Source organism: Salmo salar, chromosome ssa06 (assembly GCF_905237065.1).
Source record: "Salmo salar chromosome ssa06, Ssal_v3.1, whole genome shotgun sequence".
Classification (NCBI taxonomy): Eukaryota; Metazoa; Chordata; class Actinopteri; order Salmoniformes; family Salmonidae; genus Salmo; species Salmo salar.
In genome coordinates, this window is record NC_059447.1 from 91,356,603 (window position 1) to 91,375,017 (window position 18,415).

At 42.8% G+C, this 18,415-nt stretch overlaps 1 protein-coding gene across 2 annotated transcripts in view; it reads left to right on the forward strand.

The window, feature by feature from the left end:
* LOC106594046 (low density lipoprotein receptor adapter protein 1) overlaps positions 1–18,415 on the forward strand; it is a 131,726-nt gene that overhangs the window by 100,301 nt on the left and 13,010 nt on the right. For both annotated transcript variants that reach the window (XM_045721181.1, XM_045721182.1), the window contains exons 4-8: positions 10,386–10,500; positions 11,490–11,562; positions 12,303–12,386; positions 13,114–13,235; positions 16,084–16,118. In XM_045721181.1, the coding sequence (XP_045577137.1) occupies positions 10,386–10,500; positions 11,490–11,562; positions 12,303–12,386; positions 13,114–13,235; positions 16,084–16,118 (429 nt within the window). The remainder of the gene's footprint in view (positions 1–10,385; positions 10,501–11,489; positions 11,563–12,302; positions 12,387–13,113; positions 13,236–16,083; positions 16,119–18,415) is intronic.

Sequence of the window (18,415 nt, forward strand, 5' to 3'; positions counted from 1 at the left end):
ACATTCTGTATATATTAGGGATCACTGGCAAGCTGTGAGCTGTCATCCAACAGAATGTTTTAGTGAGCTTTGTTTAGATAGGCAGTTAAGACAAACACAAACACACACAAAAAGACAGCGAAATACACACACACACACACACACACACACACACACACACACATTCACACCTTTAAAACCAACCACTCACCATGGCCTTAACTTGCTACAATAGTTATTGGTTGTTGAAAGGTAGATCTGGTATAGATCAGTGGTCTATAGTGTTATTACAGGATCGGTAATATGGTCTATATCCCTCAAACCTAACTCTGGACCTCAAAGCCAGTTCTGTAACTTCTTTTACCCCCCCCTCCCTCTAATCAGGGACTGATTTAGACCTGGGACACCAGGTGGGCGATTCCCCTCTAATCAGGGACTGATTTAGACCTGGGACACCAGGTGGGCGATTCCCCTCTAATCAGGGACTGATTTAGACCTGGGACACCAGGTGGGCGATTCCCCTCTAATCAGGGACTGATTTAGACCTGGGATACCAGGTGGGCGATTCCCCTCTAATCAGGGACTGATTTAGACCTGGGACACCAGGTGGGCGATTCCCCTCTAATCAGGGACTGATTTAGGTTCCCCTCTAATCAGGGACAGATTTAGACCTGGCTCCAGACCTGGTAGAGTAAGAGTTGGATTGGTCTATAGTGTTTTTCCAGGATCGGAAATTTCCAGGACAAAATTCTATTTTGTCTTTCAAGAATTGGGAATGTCGTCTATTTTGTTTTTCTAGGATCGGGAATGTGTTCCATTAGTTTTCCCTTTCAGTCAGGCAACCCCCTGGCCGTTGTGTGCTGAAAGTTTGTTTGGTTTTCTTAAGTTTTCTATTCACAAACAATTAGTTATTCCTCTAATTGGTTGGCCTGGCTATAGTAATAAGTAGCTAACACAAACGAAACGACGAATGCTATCAAGCCGGGTTTGCGACCATGCCTCAATGGATTCAAAGATACTCACGTTGGTTGTCTTGTACGTCTCAGCTCGGTGCATGCCCTTTTCTCCAATCAGTTTTATGTGAGACTAGGGGACGACTGGCACTGTTCCCCTACTAGTCCGTGGCGCAGGTTCTCTTGACAATCGTGTAGCATTCTTTAGGGAGCTTTGTGTTTCCGATAGTGACTTTCTCTCCCGGCTGCCCGTACCTCGGCTGAGTCTGAGTTAAGACACGGAGATGATTTGGGTCGTTGGTCCAGTCAAATGTCTCCCGGCTCCTGTGCACTCTATCATCAGTTACGGGAGGCTACTCTAAGAAAGAGGGCAACCAGGTTCTGTGGGTATCCCCCCACCACCTGTGTCTGTCTTGGTTAAGCACCGCTTGCCTCTCTTCCCAGAAGGTTTCCGATCCCACCTCGGTGGTCCGGTCCAACGTAGACTTTCGGGACCAGGCTAGCTAACAAGCACTGCATAGCATGCTAGCCAGGTTAGCTAACTCGCCGAGGCGAGCAACTACTACTAGCTATTCCTGCCTCCCCACGGTGGAGTTGCTTGGGTAGCTCTCTTGTTTAGTATACGTAGCGTTAAGTAACTTGGTTATTCTAAACAGACCGTGTTGTGGTCAAAGAGGATAGCTAGCCTAGCTTAGACTAAAGAGCCTCCTGGCTAATGTCGACTAACATGCATAACTTCTGGTGAATGTAGCTTATTAGCGTTCCCCCCCCCGGCGATATGGCAACCCCATTCCTATTTTCAATTCCTGGAGTTGGAAGGAGTAGAGAGAGCAGGGCTTGCGTGCTCCTCCAATGAGTAAAGTAGCCCCCCCCGAGCAGCTGAGTCACTCCACTTCTTCTTGTGAATTTCTGTCAGACTAGACGATGTGTTCCTTATTGCTGCCTTTCGCAGGTTGGAGTAACATTGCTGTGATGACACGTTTTGTTAGGGATAACGGGGTACTACGTCAGCCATTGCCGGGAAACCTCTGTGCCCATGAGGGGGATATGCTTCAGGCAGGCTATACAGTCTCACAGTAGCACAATGTGTGTTGGAAGCTTGTCCGTATTTAATGCCCATCTGAAACTCCACGTTCCATGGTATTTGTATTTGTATTTATTATGGATCCCCATTAGCTGCTTCCAAAGCAGCAGCAACTCTTCCTGGGGTCCAGCAATATTAAGGCAGTTTATACAATGTTCACAGGGGTATATCAATCTGTGGGTAACAAGTTGGATGATTTGCTCTCTGTCCACAAGGGGGCAGCCCTCCTCCATAGGTGGCTCATTACTGGGCTTCAATACTGAATCCTGCCTGTAGCTCACTAGTCCATATGAGGTGTCTAGTGATACAGGTTATGGGCCCTGTAGGCTATTGGTGGTTAGTATCGGAGTCGAGGGAACGAGCAGGGTTGGACATGACCATGCTATTATCCAACACACAGTCTCTGTGGTTCATATGAACCTCAGAATGAGCTGGAATTAGATTACATTTACATTTTAGTCATTTAGCAGACGCTCTAATCCAGAGTGATTTACAGTAGTGAATGCATACATTTCATTTCATGCATTTTTTTTTAAATGTTGTACTGGCCCCCCCCGTGGGAATCGAACCCACAACCCTGGCGTTGCAAACACCATGCTCTACCAACTGAGCCACAGGGAAGACTAGAGTCACCCCTGTCTGTTATCGCAGCAGGGCTCAGTTTTTCAGAGCTGTCCCATTCCCAGCTAGGTTACAAGGCGCTTTGTCATCAGTAACTATGACCGATGTTCCCTCCTAAGCTAAATATCAACTCGGGCAGAGAAGCACGAGATTGAACTTTCTAGAGTTTTCCCCCTGTTAGTTAACACTATCAACGATTCCCTTTACTGTGGGAATTGTGATCGAATCAAGGCAACATTAGCCACTTTCAATGCAACATACCAAAACAAACCATGTAAGACTTAGTATGCATAATTAACTATGATAATTTGTTTGTAGGCAGAATGCATCGGAGTAGGATTCTATTGCATTGACAGGCATGACTCAACTCCATACTCTACACACACACACACCGGTGTACCGTAACCAATCAGAGCTGCAGTAAGCCTATATGCAAATAGATCATTGCCATATATGGATCTATGCCATTCGCTTTCAATTGGACTGTTTTTACAGCATGAGCAGATGCGGTTGTTTGCACTTGTTTTGAGATCAAAGCGAAAGCTACATGTAGCCACATGCTCACATTTGTTCATATCCTTTGCTAGTTAATTAAAGGTCAAATAATTTTTTTAAATAAAAAATAAATTGAGACAAGCTTGAATAAGCTATGTAGCTAATAGGCAGAGGGTAGCATAATTTGTCTGATTCTCTGCAGTAATGGTATGGAAATAATTATGCATTTTATTTTGTAAAGTGGTTTTGCATTGTTTGCAGCTTATTTTGTACATAATGTTGATGCTACCGTCTCTTATGACCGAAAAGAGCTTCTGGACATCAGAACAGCGATTACTCACCTCGAACTGGACAAAGATTTTTTTCTTTAATGAGTCAGACAGGAAGGAGATAATGTTGCTCCCAGACAAGGCCCAAATCCCCATCATTCACATGAAGAAAATAAGGAAATACAGGGGGCAGAGATCAGGGTGCCTTGTGAGAATTTGTCGGCGAGTTGGTAACCCGCCTCTACCATCCGTTCTATTGGCCAACGTGCAATCACTGGAGAATAAATTGGATGAGCTCCGTTCGAGACTATACTACCAATGGGACGTTAAAAACTGTAATATCTTATGTTTCACCAAGTCGTGGCTGAACGACGACACGTGCATCAGCAGGACAGAACAGCTATGTCTTGTAAGACGAGGAGTGGGGGTGTGTGTCTATTTGTCAATAACAGCTGGTGCGCAATGTCTAATATTAAGGTAGTCTTTAGGTATTGCTTGCCTGAGGTAGAGTACCTCATGATAAGCTGTAGACCTCACTATCATCTATATTTTTTCGTAGCCGTCTATTTACCACCACAAACCAACGCTGGCACTTTAAACGGGCTGTATAAGCTTGTAAGTAAGCATTTCATGGTAAGGTTGTATTCTGTTGTATTCGGCGCATGTGACAAGAGTAAAATTAGATTTGATTTTGTTTTGTTCCAGAGGCCTCAGTGCCAGTTTTGAGGGAGGAAATATCCTCCTGTTTCTAGAAACAGGCGATCTGAGTGGTTCCTATGTTGAAGATCCAGGATGGCTGGTACAGCCGGTATTTCTTGGTTCCGAAAAGGGCCGGGACTTTGCATCCCATTCTAGACTTACGTGACCTCAGCAAGCACCCCAGAGTTTACAACTCTCGGGAGCCGCCAGCTATTACAGCCGATTGGCTGGTGGCGGCGGAGTCGAGGGGCCATGCGGTGTTTCACACATCCATCCTACTGTCCCGTATTCAGTCTCTAGGCTTCATAAGAAACCAGAAAAAGAGCTATCTGACTTCGGTAGCAGAGCATTCCGTTACTCACTCTCGTATTGCATTTTTTCTATCTCCACGGAGGGTGTGTCCAAGGTGGGACATACAGTGCCTTTTCAACAGTGCCTACGCTTCCTGAGATGATGGCTTCTGTGATGAAAGTTGTTCCCGTGGGGGCTATTGTTGATGCGGGGCTTCCAGTAAGGAGTGGATTTCATTGGCATTGTCAGGCGTGATTGTAGATCCTTCAACCAAAGTTGCGAGAGTTCAACTCCCCATAGTACGTTGTACCGCGTTTCCCTTCTTCAGGGAACAGTAGTTATAGTCATAATGTTACGTTTTGAACATAGTGTGTTGTACCGTGTTTCCCTCCTTCAGGGAACAGTAGTTATAGTCATAATGTTTAGTTTTGAACATAGTGTGTTGTACCATTTTTCCCTCCTTCAGGGAACAGTAGTTATAGTCATAATGTTACGTTTTGAACATAGTGTGTTGTACCGCGTGTTGGGGCTAGGTGGCAGTATTGAGAAATTTTGAAAAAAATATGTGCCCATTTTTAACTGCCTCCTACACCAACTCAGAAGCTAGGATATGCATATTATTAACACATTCGGATAGAAAACACTCTGAATTTTCTAAAACAGTTTGAATGGTGTCTGTAAGTATAACAAAACTTATATTGCAGGCAAAAACCTGTGAAAAATAGATTTTAAAAAAAATGTGAATTTTGTGACTGTACTATTTAGTGTCATTGTTTTATAGATACCATAGTGAGAAAGGATTCATTTCGCAACACCTACGGCTTCCACTAGATGTCAACGATCTTTATAAAGTTGTTTGAAGCGTCTATGATAAACAGAGAGCAAATTAGAATGCAGGGAAGTTGACATGTCGTCACTTCATTTTTTTGCGCCTGCGCATAAATCTGAGAAGCGTGAGTTTGTCATAATTGTTTATCTAGACATAGGATAGGTTGTGTGAAAATATTACTGATGTTTAACGTTAAAAATGGACCAAAAGATTAATGCTAAACAACGTTTGACATGTTTGAACGAACGTAAATAGATTATTTACTAGGTTTTTTTAGCTTTTCGGCGTGATTTTACACCCCCCCCCACCACGTTTTGTGGGAGCATAATGAACGCTAACTACTTGGTGTTATTTGGACATAAATTATGAACTTTGTCAAAAGAAACCACATTTGTTCTGGACCTGGGATTCCTGGCAGTGCCTTCTGATGGAGATAATCAAAGGTAAGGGGATATTTACAATGTTATTATCGATATTAGATGATGCTAACTGTATAGCATAGCTTATTGTTCTTAGCATAGCACCCCGTTTATTGCAAAATATGATTTCCCAGTAAAGTTATTTTGAGATCTGGCCATTCGGTAGCAATTACGAGATGATAATATATTATTCTTTGAATGACAATATTATAATTTACCAATGTTTTCGAATAGTAATTTTGTTATGTTCACGGAAGCATTTCAGAGAAGAAAAAATCTGAATTTCACGCTACTGTAAAATGCTGTTTTTGGATATAAATATGAACTTGATGGAACAAAAAATGCATGTATTGTATAACATAATGTCCTAGGAGTGTCATCTGATGGAGATTGTCAAAGGTTGGTGCATAATTTTAGCTGGTTTCTGCTTTTGGTGACGCCTGACCTTGAATTGAAACTGGATGTTTGTACTTTTGTGGCTATGTACTGTCCTAACATAATCTAACTTTATGCTTTTGTCGTAAAGCCTCTTTGAAAATCGAACAATGTGGTTAGATTAAGGAGATGTTTATCTTTTAAATTGTGTAAAATAGTTGATTGTTTGAGAAATTGAAATTATTAGATTTTTGATGTTTTGAATTTCCAGCCTTGTTAGCAATCCCGTCTCGGGGTTCATTGCTAACCTGTAGCCCCAACAGGTTAACCTCTCTAGGGTCGGCGGGACGAAATCGTCCCACCTACTCAACAGCCAGTTGAATCCCGTGGCGCGTTATTCAAATACCTTAGAAATGCTATTACTTCAATTTCTCAAACATATGACTATTTTACACCATTTTAAAGACAAGACTCTCGTTAATCTAACCACACTGTCCGATTTCAAAAAGGCTTTACAACGAAAGCAAAACATTAGATTATGTCAGCAGAGTACCCAGCCAGAAATAATCAGACACCCATTTTTCAAGCTAGCATATAATGTCACATAAACCCAAACCACAGCTAAATGCAGCACTAACCTTTGATGATCTTCATCAGATGACAATCTTAGGACATTATGTTATACAATACATGCATGTTTTGTTCAATCAAGTTCATATTTATATCAAAAACCAGCTTTTTACATTAGCATGTGACGTTCAGAACTAGCATATCCCCTGCAAACTTCTGGTGAATTTACTCAATTACTCACGATAAACGTTCACAAAAAACATAACAATTATTTTAAGAATTATAGATACAGAACTCCTCTATGCACTCGCTATGTCCAATTTTAAAATAGCTTTTCGGTGAAAGCACATTTTGCAATAATCTAAGTAGATAGCCCGGCATCACAGGGCTAGCTATTTAGACACCCACCAAGTTTAGCCCTCACCAAAGTCAGATTTACTATAAGAAAAATGTTATTACCTTTGCTGTTCTTCGTCAGAATGCACTCCCAGGACTTCTACTTCAATAACAAATATTGGTTTGGTTCAAAATAATCCATAGTTATGTTCAAATATCCTCTGTTTTGTTCGTGCGTTCAAGACACTATCCGAATGGTAAAGAAGGGTGACGCGCACGACGCATTTCGTGACAAAACATTTCTAAATATTCCATTACCGTACTTCAAAGCATGTCAACCGCTGTTTAAAATCAATTTTTATGCAATTTTTCTCGTAAAAAAAGCGATAATATTCCGACCGGGAAAGCGTGTTTAGGTTCAAAGAGAGAGAAAATAAAAACATGGGGTCGACTCGTGCACGCGCATCAGTCCCATTGACCTCTGATAGAGCACTCACCAAAAGCGCTAATGTTTTTCAGCCAGTGGCTGGAATTACATCATTCAGCTTTTTCCCGCCTTCTGAGAGCCTATGGGAGCCGTAGGAAGTGTCACGTTACAGCAAAGATCCTCAGTTTTCATTAAAGAGAGCCAAGAAGAACAAGAACTTGTCAGACAGGTCACTTCCTGTAAGGAATCTTCTCAGGTTTTTGCCTGCCATATGAGTTATATTATACTTACAGACACCATTGAAACAGTTTTAGAAACTTAAGGGTGTTTTCTATCCAAAGCCAATAATTATATGCATATCCTAGTTTCTGGGCAGTAGTAATAACCAGATTAAATCGGGTACGTTTTTTTATCCGGCCGTGCAAATACTGCCCCCTACCCCCAACAGGTTAAGTGAACAGTAGTTATAGTCATAATGTTACGTTTTGAACATAGTGTGTTGTACCGCGTTTCCCTCCTTCAGGGAACAGTAGTTATAGTCATAATGTTACATTTTGAACATAGTGTGTTGTACCGCGTTTCCCTCCTTCAGGGAACAGTAGTTATAGTCATAACGTTACGTTTTGAACATCAAAACTCTCTGTTTCCTTTTCCTTTCATTGGCTGTTGAAACCGGGGTGACTTACGTAGATAACAAGAAACATTTCCAGAACGTTCTCGCTTGGTTCTCATTTGCATTGTGACATTGTGTTTAATAGAGATGTATGTAGATTGAGTAGGAGTGCTGATATAGGACCAGTTTTGTCTTTTAGATCACCGTTAAAAATATTACATGGACAGATAGAATCTGATCCTAGATCAGCGCTCCTCCTCTGAGAGATTGATACTTATGGCCCCTTGGTAATGAATCTCTTTCTAAGTCTGTTCAGAGGTTTTACATCTTTGACAAGACAGCTTAAGATTCCGTAAAGAGTGTTTTTTTTTGTGTGTTTTTTTAAGACCATAAAGCTGATGTGTTCAGTTCGTTTCTGCTCTGCTCTGTCTTCAATGTTCTGTCTGTATCCCAAATGGGACCCTATTCCTTTAGATGTAGTTCACTACTTTTGACTAGGGTCCGTAGGGGTTTGGGACACAGTCTCTTTGGCCCATCTGTGATATATATATATTACCTAATTAATATTCATGTTTTCCCCTCACGCCCTGCTGTGATTGGCCTGCTGCTCATGCATATGCAACAGGTTGGGAAGAGCAGAGTGGAGTTATGAGTATAAAACTATCATCATATTCTCTCTCTGTCTCTCACTCTCTCTGTCTTTCTCTCTTTCACTCTCTCTCTCTGTCTCTCTCTCTCTCTCTCTCTCTCTCTCTCTCTCTCTCTTTCTGTCTCTCTCTTTCTCTCTTGCTGTATTTATCTCCATATTTTTCTCTATCCCTCTCTCTCTCTCGCTGTATTTCTCTCTATATATTTTTCTTTATTGCTCTCTCTTTCTCTCTCTCTCCCTCTCTCCCTCCCTCTCTCTCTCTCTCTTTCTCTCTCTCTCTCTCACTGTATTTCTCTATATATTTCTCTCTATTCAATGAAATTCAAAGGGGCTTTATTGGCATGGGCAACATACACTACATGACCAAAAGTATGTGGACACCTGGTGATTCCAAAATCATGAGCATTAATATGGAGTTGGTCCCCCCTTTGCTGCTATATCAGCCTCCACTTTTCTGGGAAGGCTTTCCGCTAGATGTTGGAACATTGGGGTGGCAGGTAGCCTAGTGGTTAGAGTGTTGGACTTGTAACCAAAAGGTTGCAAGATTGAATCCCTGAGCTGACAAAGTAAAAATATGTAATTTTGCCCCTGAACAAGGCAGTTAACCCACTGTTCCTAGGCCATCATTGAAAATAAGAATTGGTTCGTATCTGACTTGCCTAGTTAAATAAAGGTTAAATAAAAAAATGGCTTTGGGGACTTGATTCCTTCAGCCACAAGAGCATTAGTGAGGTCGGGCACTGATTTTGGGTGATTAGGCCTGGCTCACAGTCTGTGTTCCAATTCATCCCAAAGGTGTTCGATGGGGTTGAGGTCAGGGCTCTGTGCAGGCCAGTCAATTTCTTCCACACCAATCTTGACAAACCATTTCTGTATCAACTTCACTTTCTGCATGGTGGCATTGTCATGCTGAAACAGGAAAGGGCCTTCCCAAACTGTTGCCACAAAGTCAGAATCACCTAGAATGTCATTGTATGCTGTAGCATTAAGATTTCCCTTCACTGGAACTAAGAGGCCCTGCCCGACCCATGAAAAACAGCCCCAGACCATTATTCCTCCTCCACCAAACTTTACAGTTGGCACTATGCATTGGGGCAGGTAGAATTCTTCTGGCATCCGCCAAACCCAGATTTGTCTGTTGGACTGCCAGATGGTGAAACGTGAATATTCACTCCATAAAAAAAAAAATAATGTTTTACCCCTTTGGTAGTTACAGTCTTGTCTCATCGCTGCAACTCCGCTACGGATTCGGAAGAGGCCATGCATCCTCCGAAACACGACCCTGACAGGCCGCACAGATTCTTGACACACTGCTCGCTTAACCCGGAAGCCAGCCGCACCAATGTGTCAGAGGAAACACCGTCCAACTGGTGACCGATGTCAGCTTGCAGGCACACGGCCCACCACAAGGAGTCCCTATTGCACAATGAGACAAGGAAATCACTCCCCTAACCCGGAAGACGCTGGGCCAATTGTGCGCCGCCTCATGGGTCTCCCGGTCACGGCCGGATGTGACACATCGAACACGAGGCTGTTCCTTAGACCGCTGCTTCACTCGGGAGGTCGTAATTCATCACTCCAGGGAGTGTTTACAAAGTCAGGTTTTATTTTGACATTGAAGTGAGGTTTTATTTGACAGTGAAGTGAAGTTTGTGGTATGTTTTCTGTCATGTTCTTCCATATCCTAGACCCGCATTGGTTGATGGGAGTTGTGTTTTTTTCCATACACTAGACCCCTTTGGTTGATGGGAGTTGTATTTTTCTCTCCTCCTGCAGAATCTCTTACTGCACAGCAGATAAAACTCAGGACAAGGTGTTTGCCTACGTTTCCCAGAGTCAGTTCAACGAGACACTTGAGTGCCACGCTTTCCTCTGCCACAAGAAGAAGATCGTAAGTGAGCAACAGTTTTCATTTTGAAAAGACACTCGTCTCTTACTGTTATCGTTTAAAAGTCCTGTTTGATAGTAATGATCCCAGACACTGAATATCATAAATAAAACCTTGAATAAATGAAGATGTTTTATTCACCTGACTTCATAAGACACCAGGTTTTTCAATAGAAGACCAAACTTACTCTCTTTAGACGCAGACTGCAGTATAAAAGCTGGTGTGTGGCTCCATCTTGTGGTAACAATGGGTAGTGCATGTCTGATCATGTTTACTGTATATTTGCTTAAACTCTTAACAGTAAGGGCCAGTTTAACTATGGTAGACATCACTCTGAATCAGGGCCAGTTTAACTATGGTAGACATCACTCTGAATCAGGACCAGTTTAACTATGGTAGACATCACTCTGAATCAGGGCCAGTTTAACTATGGTAGACATCACTCTGAATCAGGACCAGTTTAATTATGGTAGACATCACTCTGAATCAGGACCAGTTTAACTATGGTAGACATCACTCTGAATCAGGGCCAGTTTAATTATGGTAGACATCACTCTGAATCAGGACCAGTTTAACTATGGTAGACATCACTCTGAATCAGGACCAGTTTAACTATGGTAGACATCACTCTGAATCAGGGCCAGTTTAACTATGGTAGACATCACTCTGAATCAGGACCAGTTTAACTATGGTAGACATCACTCTGAATCAGGGCCAGTTTAACTATGGTAGACATCACTCTGAATCAGGACCAGTTTAACTATGGTAGACATCACTCTGAATCAGGACCAGTTTAACTATGGTAGACATCACTCTGAATCAGGACCAGTTTAACTATGGTAGACATCACTCTGAATCAGGACCAGTTTAACTATGGTATACATCACTCTGAAGATATAGTTCAGAGCCATGTATCATTCCCTGAGGTTTTTTGAAGATGTCGCCGATCAGAGTGCGTTATTCTCTGAGGTCATGTGTTCTGTCATTGACAGGCCCAGGCTGTGACGCTAACAGTAGCCCAGGCCTTCAAAGTAGCTCTGGACCTGTGGGAGATTGCTCAGGAAGGTCAGTACTAACTCCAACAGTAAATCAGGAAGGTGAGTACTAACTCCAACGGTAAATCAGGAAGGTGAGTACTAACTCCAACAGTAAATCAGGAAGGTGAGTACTAACTCCAACGCTAAATCAGGAAGGTGAGTACTAACTCCAACGGTAAATCAGGAAGGTGAGTACTAACTCTAATGGTAAATCAGGAAGGTGAGTACTAACTCCAACAGTAAATCAGGAAGGTGAGTACTAACTCCAACAGTAGCTCAGGAAGGTGAGTACTAACTCTAATGGTAAATCAGGAAGGTGAGTACTAACTCCAACAGTAAATCAGGAAGGTGAGTACTAACTCCAACAGTAAATCAGGAAGGTGAGTACTAACTCCAACGGTAAATCAGGAAGGTGAGTACTAACTCCAACAGTAAATCAGGAAGGTGAGTACTAACTCCAACCGTAGCTCAGGAAGGTGAGTACTAACTCCAACGGTAAATCAGGAAGGTGAGTACTAACTCCAACGGTAAATCAGGAAGGTGAGTACTAACTCCAACAGTAAATCAGGAAGGTGATTACTAACTCCAACGGTAAATCAGGAAGGTGAGTACTAACTCCAACGGTAAATCAGGAAGGTGAGTACTAACTATTAACCGTAGCTCAGGACGTTAGATCATTAATGCTGTTAATGCTGTTGATCGAAGTGTGCAGAGATTCTTCCCCTTTAAGGACAGACTCTTCTCTTCACTTCTCCTCTCTGTCCTCAGATAAAAGTAAGAAGGCCAGGACGTGCTGCTCATGTTCTGTCAGCGATGGACAGACAGAGACGACAAACACACACTGTGTCTCAGGTAGGGCAACTTCCTGGTACTCTTGCTGTATGACCTTGACAGCTGTTGTTACTAAAGCCTTTTGCTGCTCAACTCTAGCACGGCAGGGAGTCTGCAGATGTAGACCCCTTCCATAAGACACACTCACTGCACTTGAGGTTAGTCACTTAGCTACTCTCTGCTCCACTCTCCTCCCAGTGCTCATGGCTTCGGGGGAGACAGCTTGAGATTCTGCTAAAGTGGTGCAGTAAAGCCTCGGGGACCTGGCCTGATCACTACAGTTGAAAGTTTCGGGTCATTAAAATTCTAGTGCTGTGATGGCCATGTCCCATGGGCTTTCATTGATCTACTCTGTCCTGTGACGCAGGGTCATAGAAACTACAAAAGATGAGCCTCTCTCTCTCTCTCTTTCTCTCCTCTCTCTCTCTCTCTCTCTCTCTCTCTCTCTCTCTCTCTCTCTCTCTCTCTCTCTCTCTCTCTCTCTCTCTCTCTCTCTCTCTCTCTCTCTCTCTCTCTCTCTCTCTCTCTCTCTCTCTCTCTCTCTCTCTCTCTCTCTCTCTCTCTCTCTCTCTCTCTCTCTCTCTCTCTCTCTCTCTCTCTCTCTCTCTCTCTCTCTCTCTTTCTCTCCTCTCTCTCTCTCTCTCTCTCTCTCTCTCTCTCTCTCTCTCTCTCTCTCTCTCTCTCTCTCTCTCTCTCTCTCTCTCTCTCTCTCTCCTCCAACCTCCCTCCCTTGCTCCTTCCCCCTCAGACTCAGAGAAGCATCAGCCCCTGGAGAAGGAAGAGAAACTGAGACGGCCATTCTTCTCCATGTCGTTCAGCTCGCCCCGCAACAAACCCACCCGGAAACGACCAATCAAACACGACTCCTGGGTAGGTCACGACCTTGGGTTCCGGGCCTCTGATTGGTCTAGCCAGTCTCATTATCACACCTAATGTGACTCAAACAGTATTTCTTCTCCTCTGAGGATAAATTTGGACTGTTAAAGGATATTGTTTAGAGATAACGGATGATAAACTGGGACTGTTCAAGGATATTGTTTAGAGATAACGGATGATAATGACATGAACCCCGTTCTGCGGCGGACTGGGACCAAATATCGGCCATGGCATTTCTAACACACCGGCCCCCAATTATTAACCAGATAATGATCATTTTGTACAACACACCCAAGTTATACATGCCCACTAGGCTTCAAATGTACCAGCCCATCTGGCACATGCCAGAGATGCCAGATGGCCAGTCCGCCCCTGTCCCCATTAGACATGGCCTCGATTATAATAGAGGTGGATAGTCTTCTCTACTACAGGCTTTAAAACTCTTTAGTGCAAGGGGGTTCTTTTCGAAACGGCCATATACTATATACGTTATTTTTTTATTTTATTTATTTTTATTTCACCTTTATTTAACCAGGTAGGCAAGTTGAGAACAAGTTCTCATTTACAATTGCGACCTGGCATATTATTGCGACCTGTTATTAAGGTGTAGAGGTCACCCCTAAATAATAGTTTATGGTTCATAAATCCTAAACTTAACATCGAGTTATGATAGCTGACCCTGGATCAGTGGTTAGTTGAATGTTCTCCTTACTCCAAACACAAGAGCGGTTACTTGTTATGCAGCTGTGTTGACATATACTGGCCACTAGGTGGCAGCGTTTCCCTTTTGAATGTTAAATACTCCACTTCATCTGATACGTGTCCTCACTGGGAGACTGAGAGTAACCACATCTCATCAACTAGTCTGTCAACTACATTATAAAGTCTCTCTCTCTCAATTACATTTAAGGGGCTTTATTGGCATGGGAAACATATGTTTACATTGACAAAGCAAGTGAAATATGTCATTATCTATATGTACAGTGTTGTAACGATGTGAAAATAGTTATAGTACAAAAGGGAAAATAAATAAACATAAATATGGGTTGTATTTATAATGTGTTTGTTCTTCACTGGTTGCCCTTTTCTTGTGGCAACAGGTCATCAATCTTGCTGCTGTGGTGGCACACTGTGGTATTTCACCCAGTAGATATGGGAGTTTATCAAGAATGGATTTGTTTTCAAATTCTTTGTGGATCTGTGTAATCTGAGGGAAATATGTGTCTCTAATATGGTCATACATTTGGCAGGAGGTTAGGAAGTGCAGCTCAGTTTCCACCTCATTTTGTGGGCAGTGTTGCACATAGCCTGTCTTCTATTGAGAGCCAGGTCTGCCTACGGCGGCCTTTCTCAATAGCAAGACTATGCTCACTGAGTCTGTACATAGTCAAAGCTTTCCTTAAGTTTGGGTCAGTCACAGTGGTCAGGTATTCTGCCACTGTGTACTCTCTGTTTAGGGCCAAATAGCATTCTAGTTTGCTCTGTTTTTTTTGTTAAATTCTTTCCAATGTGTCAAGTAATTATCTTTGTGTTTTCTCCTGATTTGGTTGGGTCGCTCTCGGTCTTCCCCTCTCTCGTCACTCTCTTTCTCTCGTCACTCTCTTTCTCTCTATTTACTGAATATTCTGTATTAAAAGTCTACCGAAGGATGTATCTGAAATATGTCTCCTTTAGTATTCTAAATTTGACCGCATGTCACAAACCAGTGCAATATTATTAACAAACGAATATTGATTTAAAATATTGATATACACTGAGTGCATCAAACGTTAGGACCCCCCCCCTTGCCCTCAGAACAACGTCAATTTTGTACACTCAGTGGAGATTGAAAAAGTGTAGAGATGAAATACTGCTCTGCAGCTCTTGGTAATTCACTTAAAACCTCTTAAGGATCAGACAATTTTTTTTTTTTTTACATTTTCGTCTAAAATGACATAACCAAATCTAACTGCCTGTAGCTCAGGACCTGAAGCAAGGATATGCATATTCTTGGTACCATTTGAAAGTAAACACTTTGAGGTTTGTAGTGATGTGAAATGAATGTAGGAGAGAATATAACACATTAGATCTGGTAAAAGATAATAAAAAGAAAAAAAAAAAACGTTTTTTTTGTACCATCATCTTTGAAATGGAAGAGAAAGGCCATAATGTATTATTCCAGCCCAGGTGCAATTTAGATTTTGGCCACTAGATGGCAGCAGTGTATGTGCAAAGGTTTAGACTGATCCAATGAACCATTGCGTATCAGTTCAAAATGTTGTATCAAGACTGCCCAAATGTGCCTAATTGGTTTATTAATACATTTTCAAGTTCATAATTGTGCACTCTCCTCAAACAATAGCATGGTATTCTTTCACTGTAATAGCTACTGTAAATTGGACAGTGCAGTTAGATTGACAAGAATTTAAGTTTTCGGCCAATATCAGATATGTCTACGTCCTGGGAAATGTTCCTGTTACTTACAACCTCATGCTAATCACATTAGCCTACATTAGCTTAACTGTCCCGTGGGGGGGGACACCGATTTTAATTTTAAAAAAACATCACTGCACTATTTGATTGAAGCTATGTTGGTTGAAGCTATTTCATAATATGGTGCACTGAGGAGGTGTACAGAATTGATACTGGTACCGTATTTTGTGATAAATGTTACAGTTTGTAGGTTATATTGGCCTGCACATTGATGTGTACAGTGTCACGGGGGTTGTCTTGGTACTGTTTCTATTCACAGGACGTGGAGGTCATCGTACGATTTGTAGGTTATCTTCGATGCATACAGTACATACTGTACTACAGTACATTTTGTCTCATGGGGCTTCTTCGTTCCCTTTTTTATTCGCAGGATGTGGAGGATGGCCTCGCTGATGCATTCTCAAGGTAATATTTAAATTGTTTTACATTCTATTGTATCTCAAATACTGTTAAATCTAATTTCTTAACATGTTTTAAGCCCCCAACCTGAGACTGCTTTGAAAAGACATGTTTCTGGGTTGAAATTTCCAGATAACTTTCTCGCAAACAAACAATTTTCGGGAGTTATCAAGGTCCACATCTATCCACTAATATCCACTAATAGTTTAATAAAGTAACTGTTGGTAAAGTAGAGTAAAATAAAAATAAATGTGGTGGTGTATGGACTGACTTGAGATCAGTTGTACATGTAGTGGTGTATGGACTGACTTGAGATCACTTGTATTGGTGTATGGACTGACTTGAGATCAGTTGTAAATGTAGTGGTGTATGGACTGACTTAAAATCAGTTGTAAATGTAGTGGTGTATGGACTGACTTCAGATCAGTTGTACATGTAGTGGTGTATGGACTGACTTGAGATCAGTTGTACATGTAGTGGTGTATGGACTGACTTGAGATCAGTTGTACATGTAGTGGTGTATGGACTGACTTGAGATCAGTTGTAGTGGTGTATGGACTGACTTGAGATCAGTTGTAGTGGTGTATGGACTGACTTGAGATCAGTTGTAGTGGTGTATGGACTGACTTGAGATCAGTTGTAGTGGTGTATGGACTGACTTGAGATCAGTTGTAGTGGTGTATGGACTGACTTGAGATCAGTTGTATCAGCAATAAGGAAATTAAACAAGCTATGAAAAAATAAAGTAGAACATAAGTCCAGGGTATATTTCCCTGGCTCTCTCTACGTCTAGGCAGGGCTCTTTAACCTAAATGACTGCAATTAACATGTTCTAAGCCCCCAACCTGAGACTGCTTTGAAAAGACAAGTTTCTGGGTTGAAATTACCAGATCACTTTCCCGTAAACAAACAGTTTTTGTGGAGTTACCAATGACGTATAACACATACATGGCTTTGGCACATCCTTATCAGGTTGGTGTTCAGACGACTGGGTCTGGAAACCCTGCGTGAACGTTGGGAAACTTAACAGGTTGGTGTTCAGACGACTGGGTCTGGAAACCCTGCGTGAACGGGATGAGTATTCAGGGTTGAGTATTACCTGGGAACAGCGTCTCTCAGGTTTCAAGGGGGTGTGTGCTAGGTGGTGAAAATGCAAGCTGATATTATTTCTAATGTGCCACCTCAGCTGCAGTAGGCAACACTAAAACAATCTTTAGGCTGGTTTACAAAATATAACTTTATTATACAAACCTTTTCTAAACATCCAAATTCACTTTCAAATGATACATTCAGAACAAAACATGTCTTAACTTGTTCAACTTCTGACCTGTTGTTTTGGGGTTCTGTACATTTCTGACTGTGTGGTTTTTTTTGTTGTCTGAAAATAGAAAATTACATTATAATTTGAAAACTACAGCCCTTGTCTGTTTGGAAATTTAACTGAAATCTTACTGCTGGCAATGTCATCCCACCGGCCTCCTAAATATCTGTCCCTCTCTCTGCCTCTGTCCCTCTCTCTGCCTCTGTCCCTCGCTCTGTACCTGTTCCTCTCTCTGCCTCTGTTCCTCTCTCTGCCTCTGTTCCTCTCTCTGCCTCTGTTCCTCTCTCTGCCTCTGTCCCTCTCTCTGCCTCTGTCCCTCTCTCTGCCTCTGTCCCTCGCTCTGTCCCTGTCCCTCTCTCTGTCCCTGTCCCTCTCTCTGCCCCTGTCCCTCTCTCTGCCTCTGTCCTTCTCTCTGCCTCTGTTCCTCTCTCTGCCTCTGTCCCTCTCTCTGCCTCTGTCCCTCTCTCTGTCCCTGTCCCTCTCTCTGTCCCTGTCCCTCTCTCTGTCCCTGTCCCTCTCTCTGCCTCTGTCCCTCTCTCTGCCTCTGTCCCTCTCTCTGCCTCTGTCCCTCGCTCTGCCTCTGTTCCTCGCTCTGCCTCTGTTCCTCGCTCTGTCCCTGTCCCTCTCTCTGCCTCTGTCCCTCTCTCTGCCTCTGTCCCTCTCTCTGCCTCTGTCCCTCTCTCTGCCTCTGCCCCTCTCTCTGTCCCTGTCCCTCTCTCTGCCTCTGTCCCTCTCTCTGTCCCTGTCTGCCGGAGGGGGCTGCTCGTATGGGTGCATGGGGTGGCACCGCATATGTGGAGTAGAGCTGGGGCTTTTTAGGATGGAAGGGGTCAGTAGGGTGGTACGTGGGGGCGACCCCAGGGGCCTTGAGGAGATGAATGGGGGTCCTCTGGTTAACGGGAAACGTTGTATGCCCTCCTGAGGAGGAGAGGACAGAGGAAGAGGAAGAGCAGGAGGAGGAAGGCAACATGTCCTGGGGAGG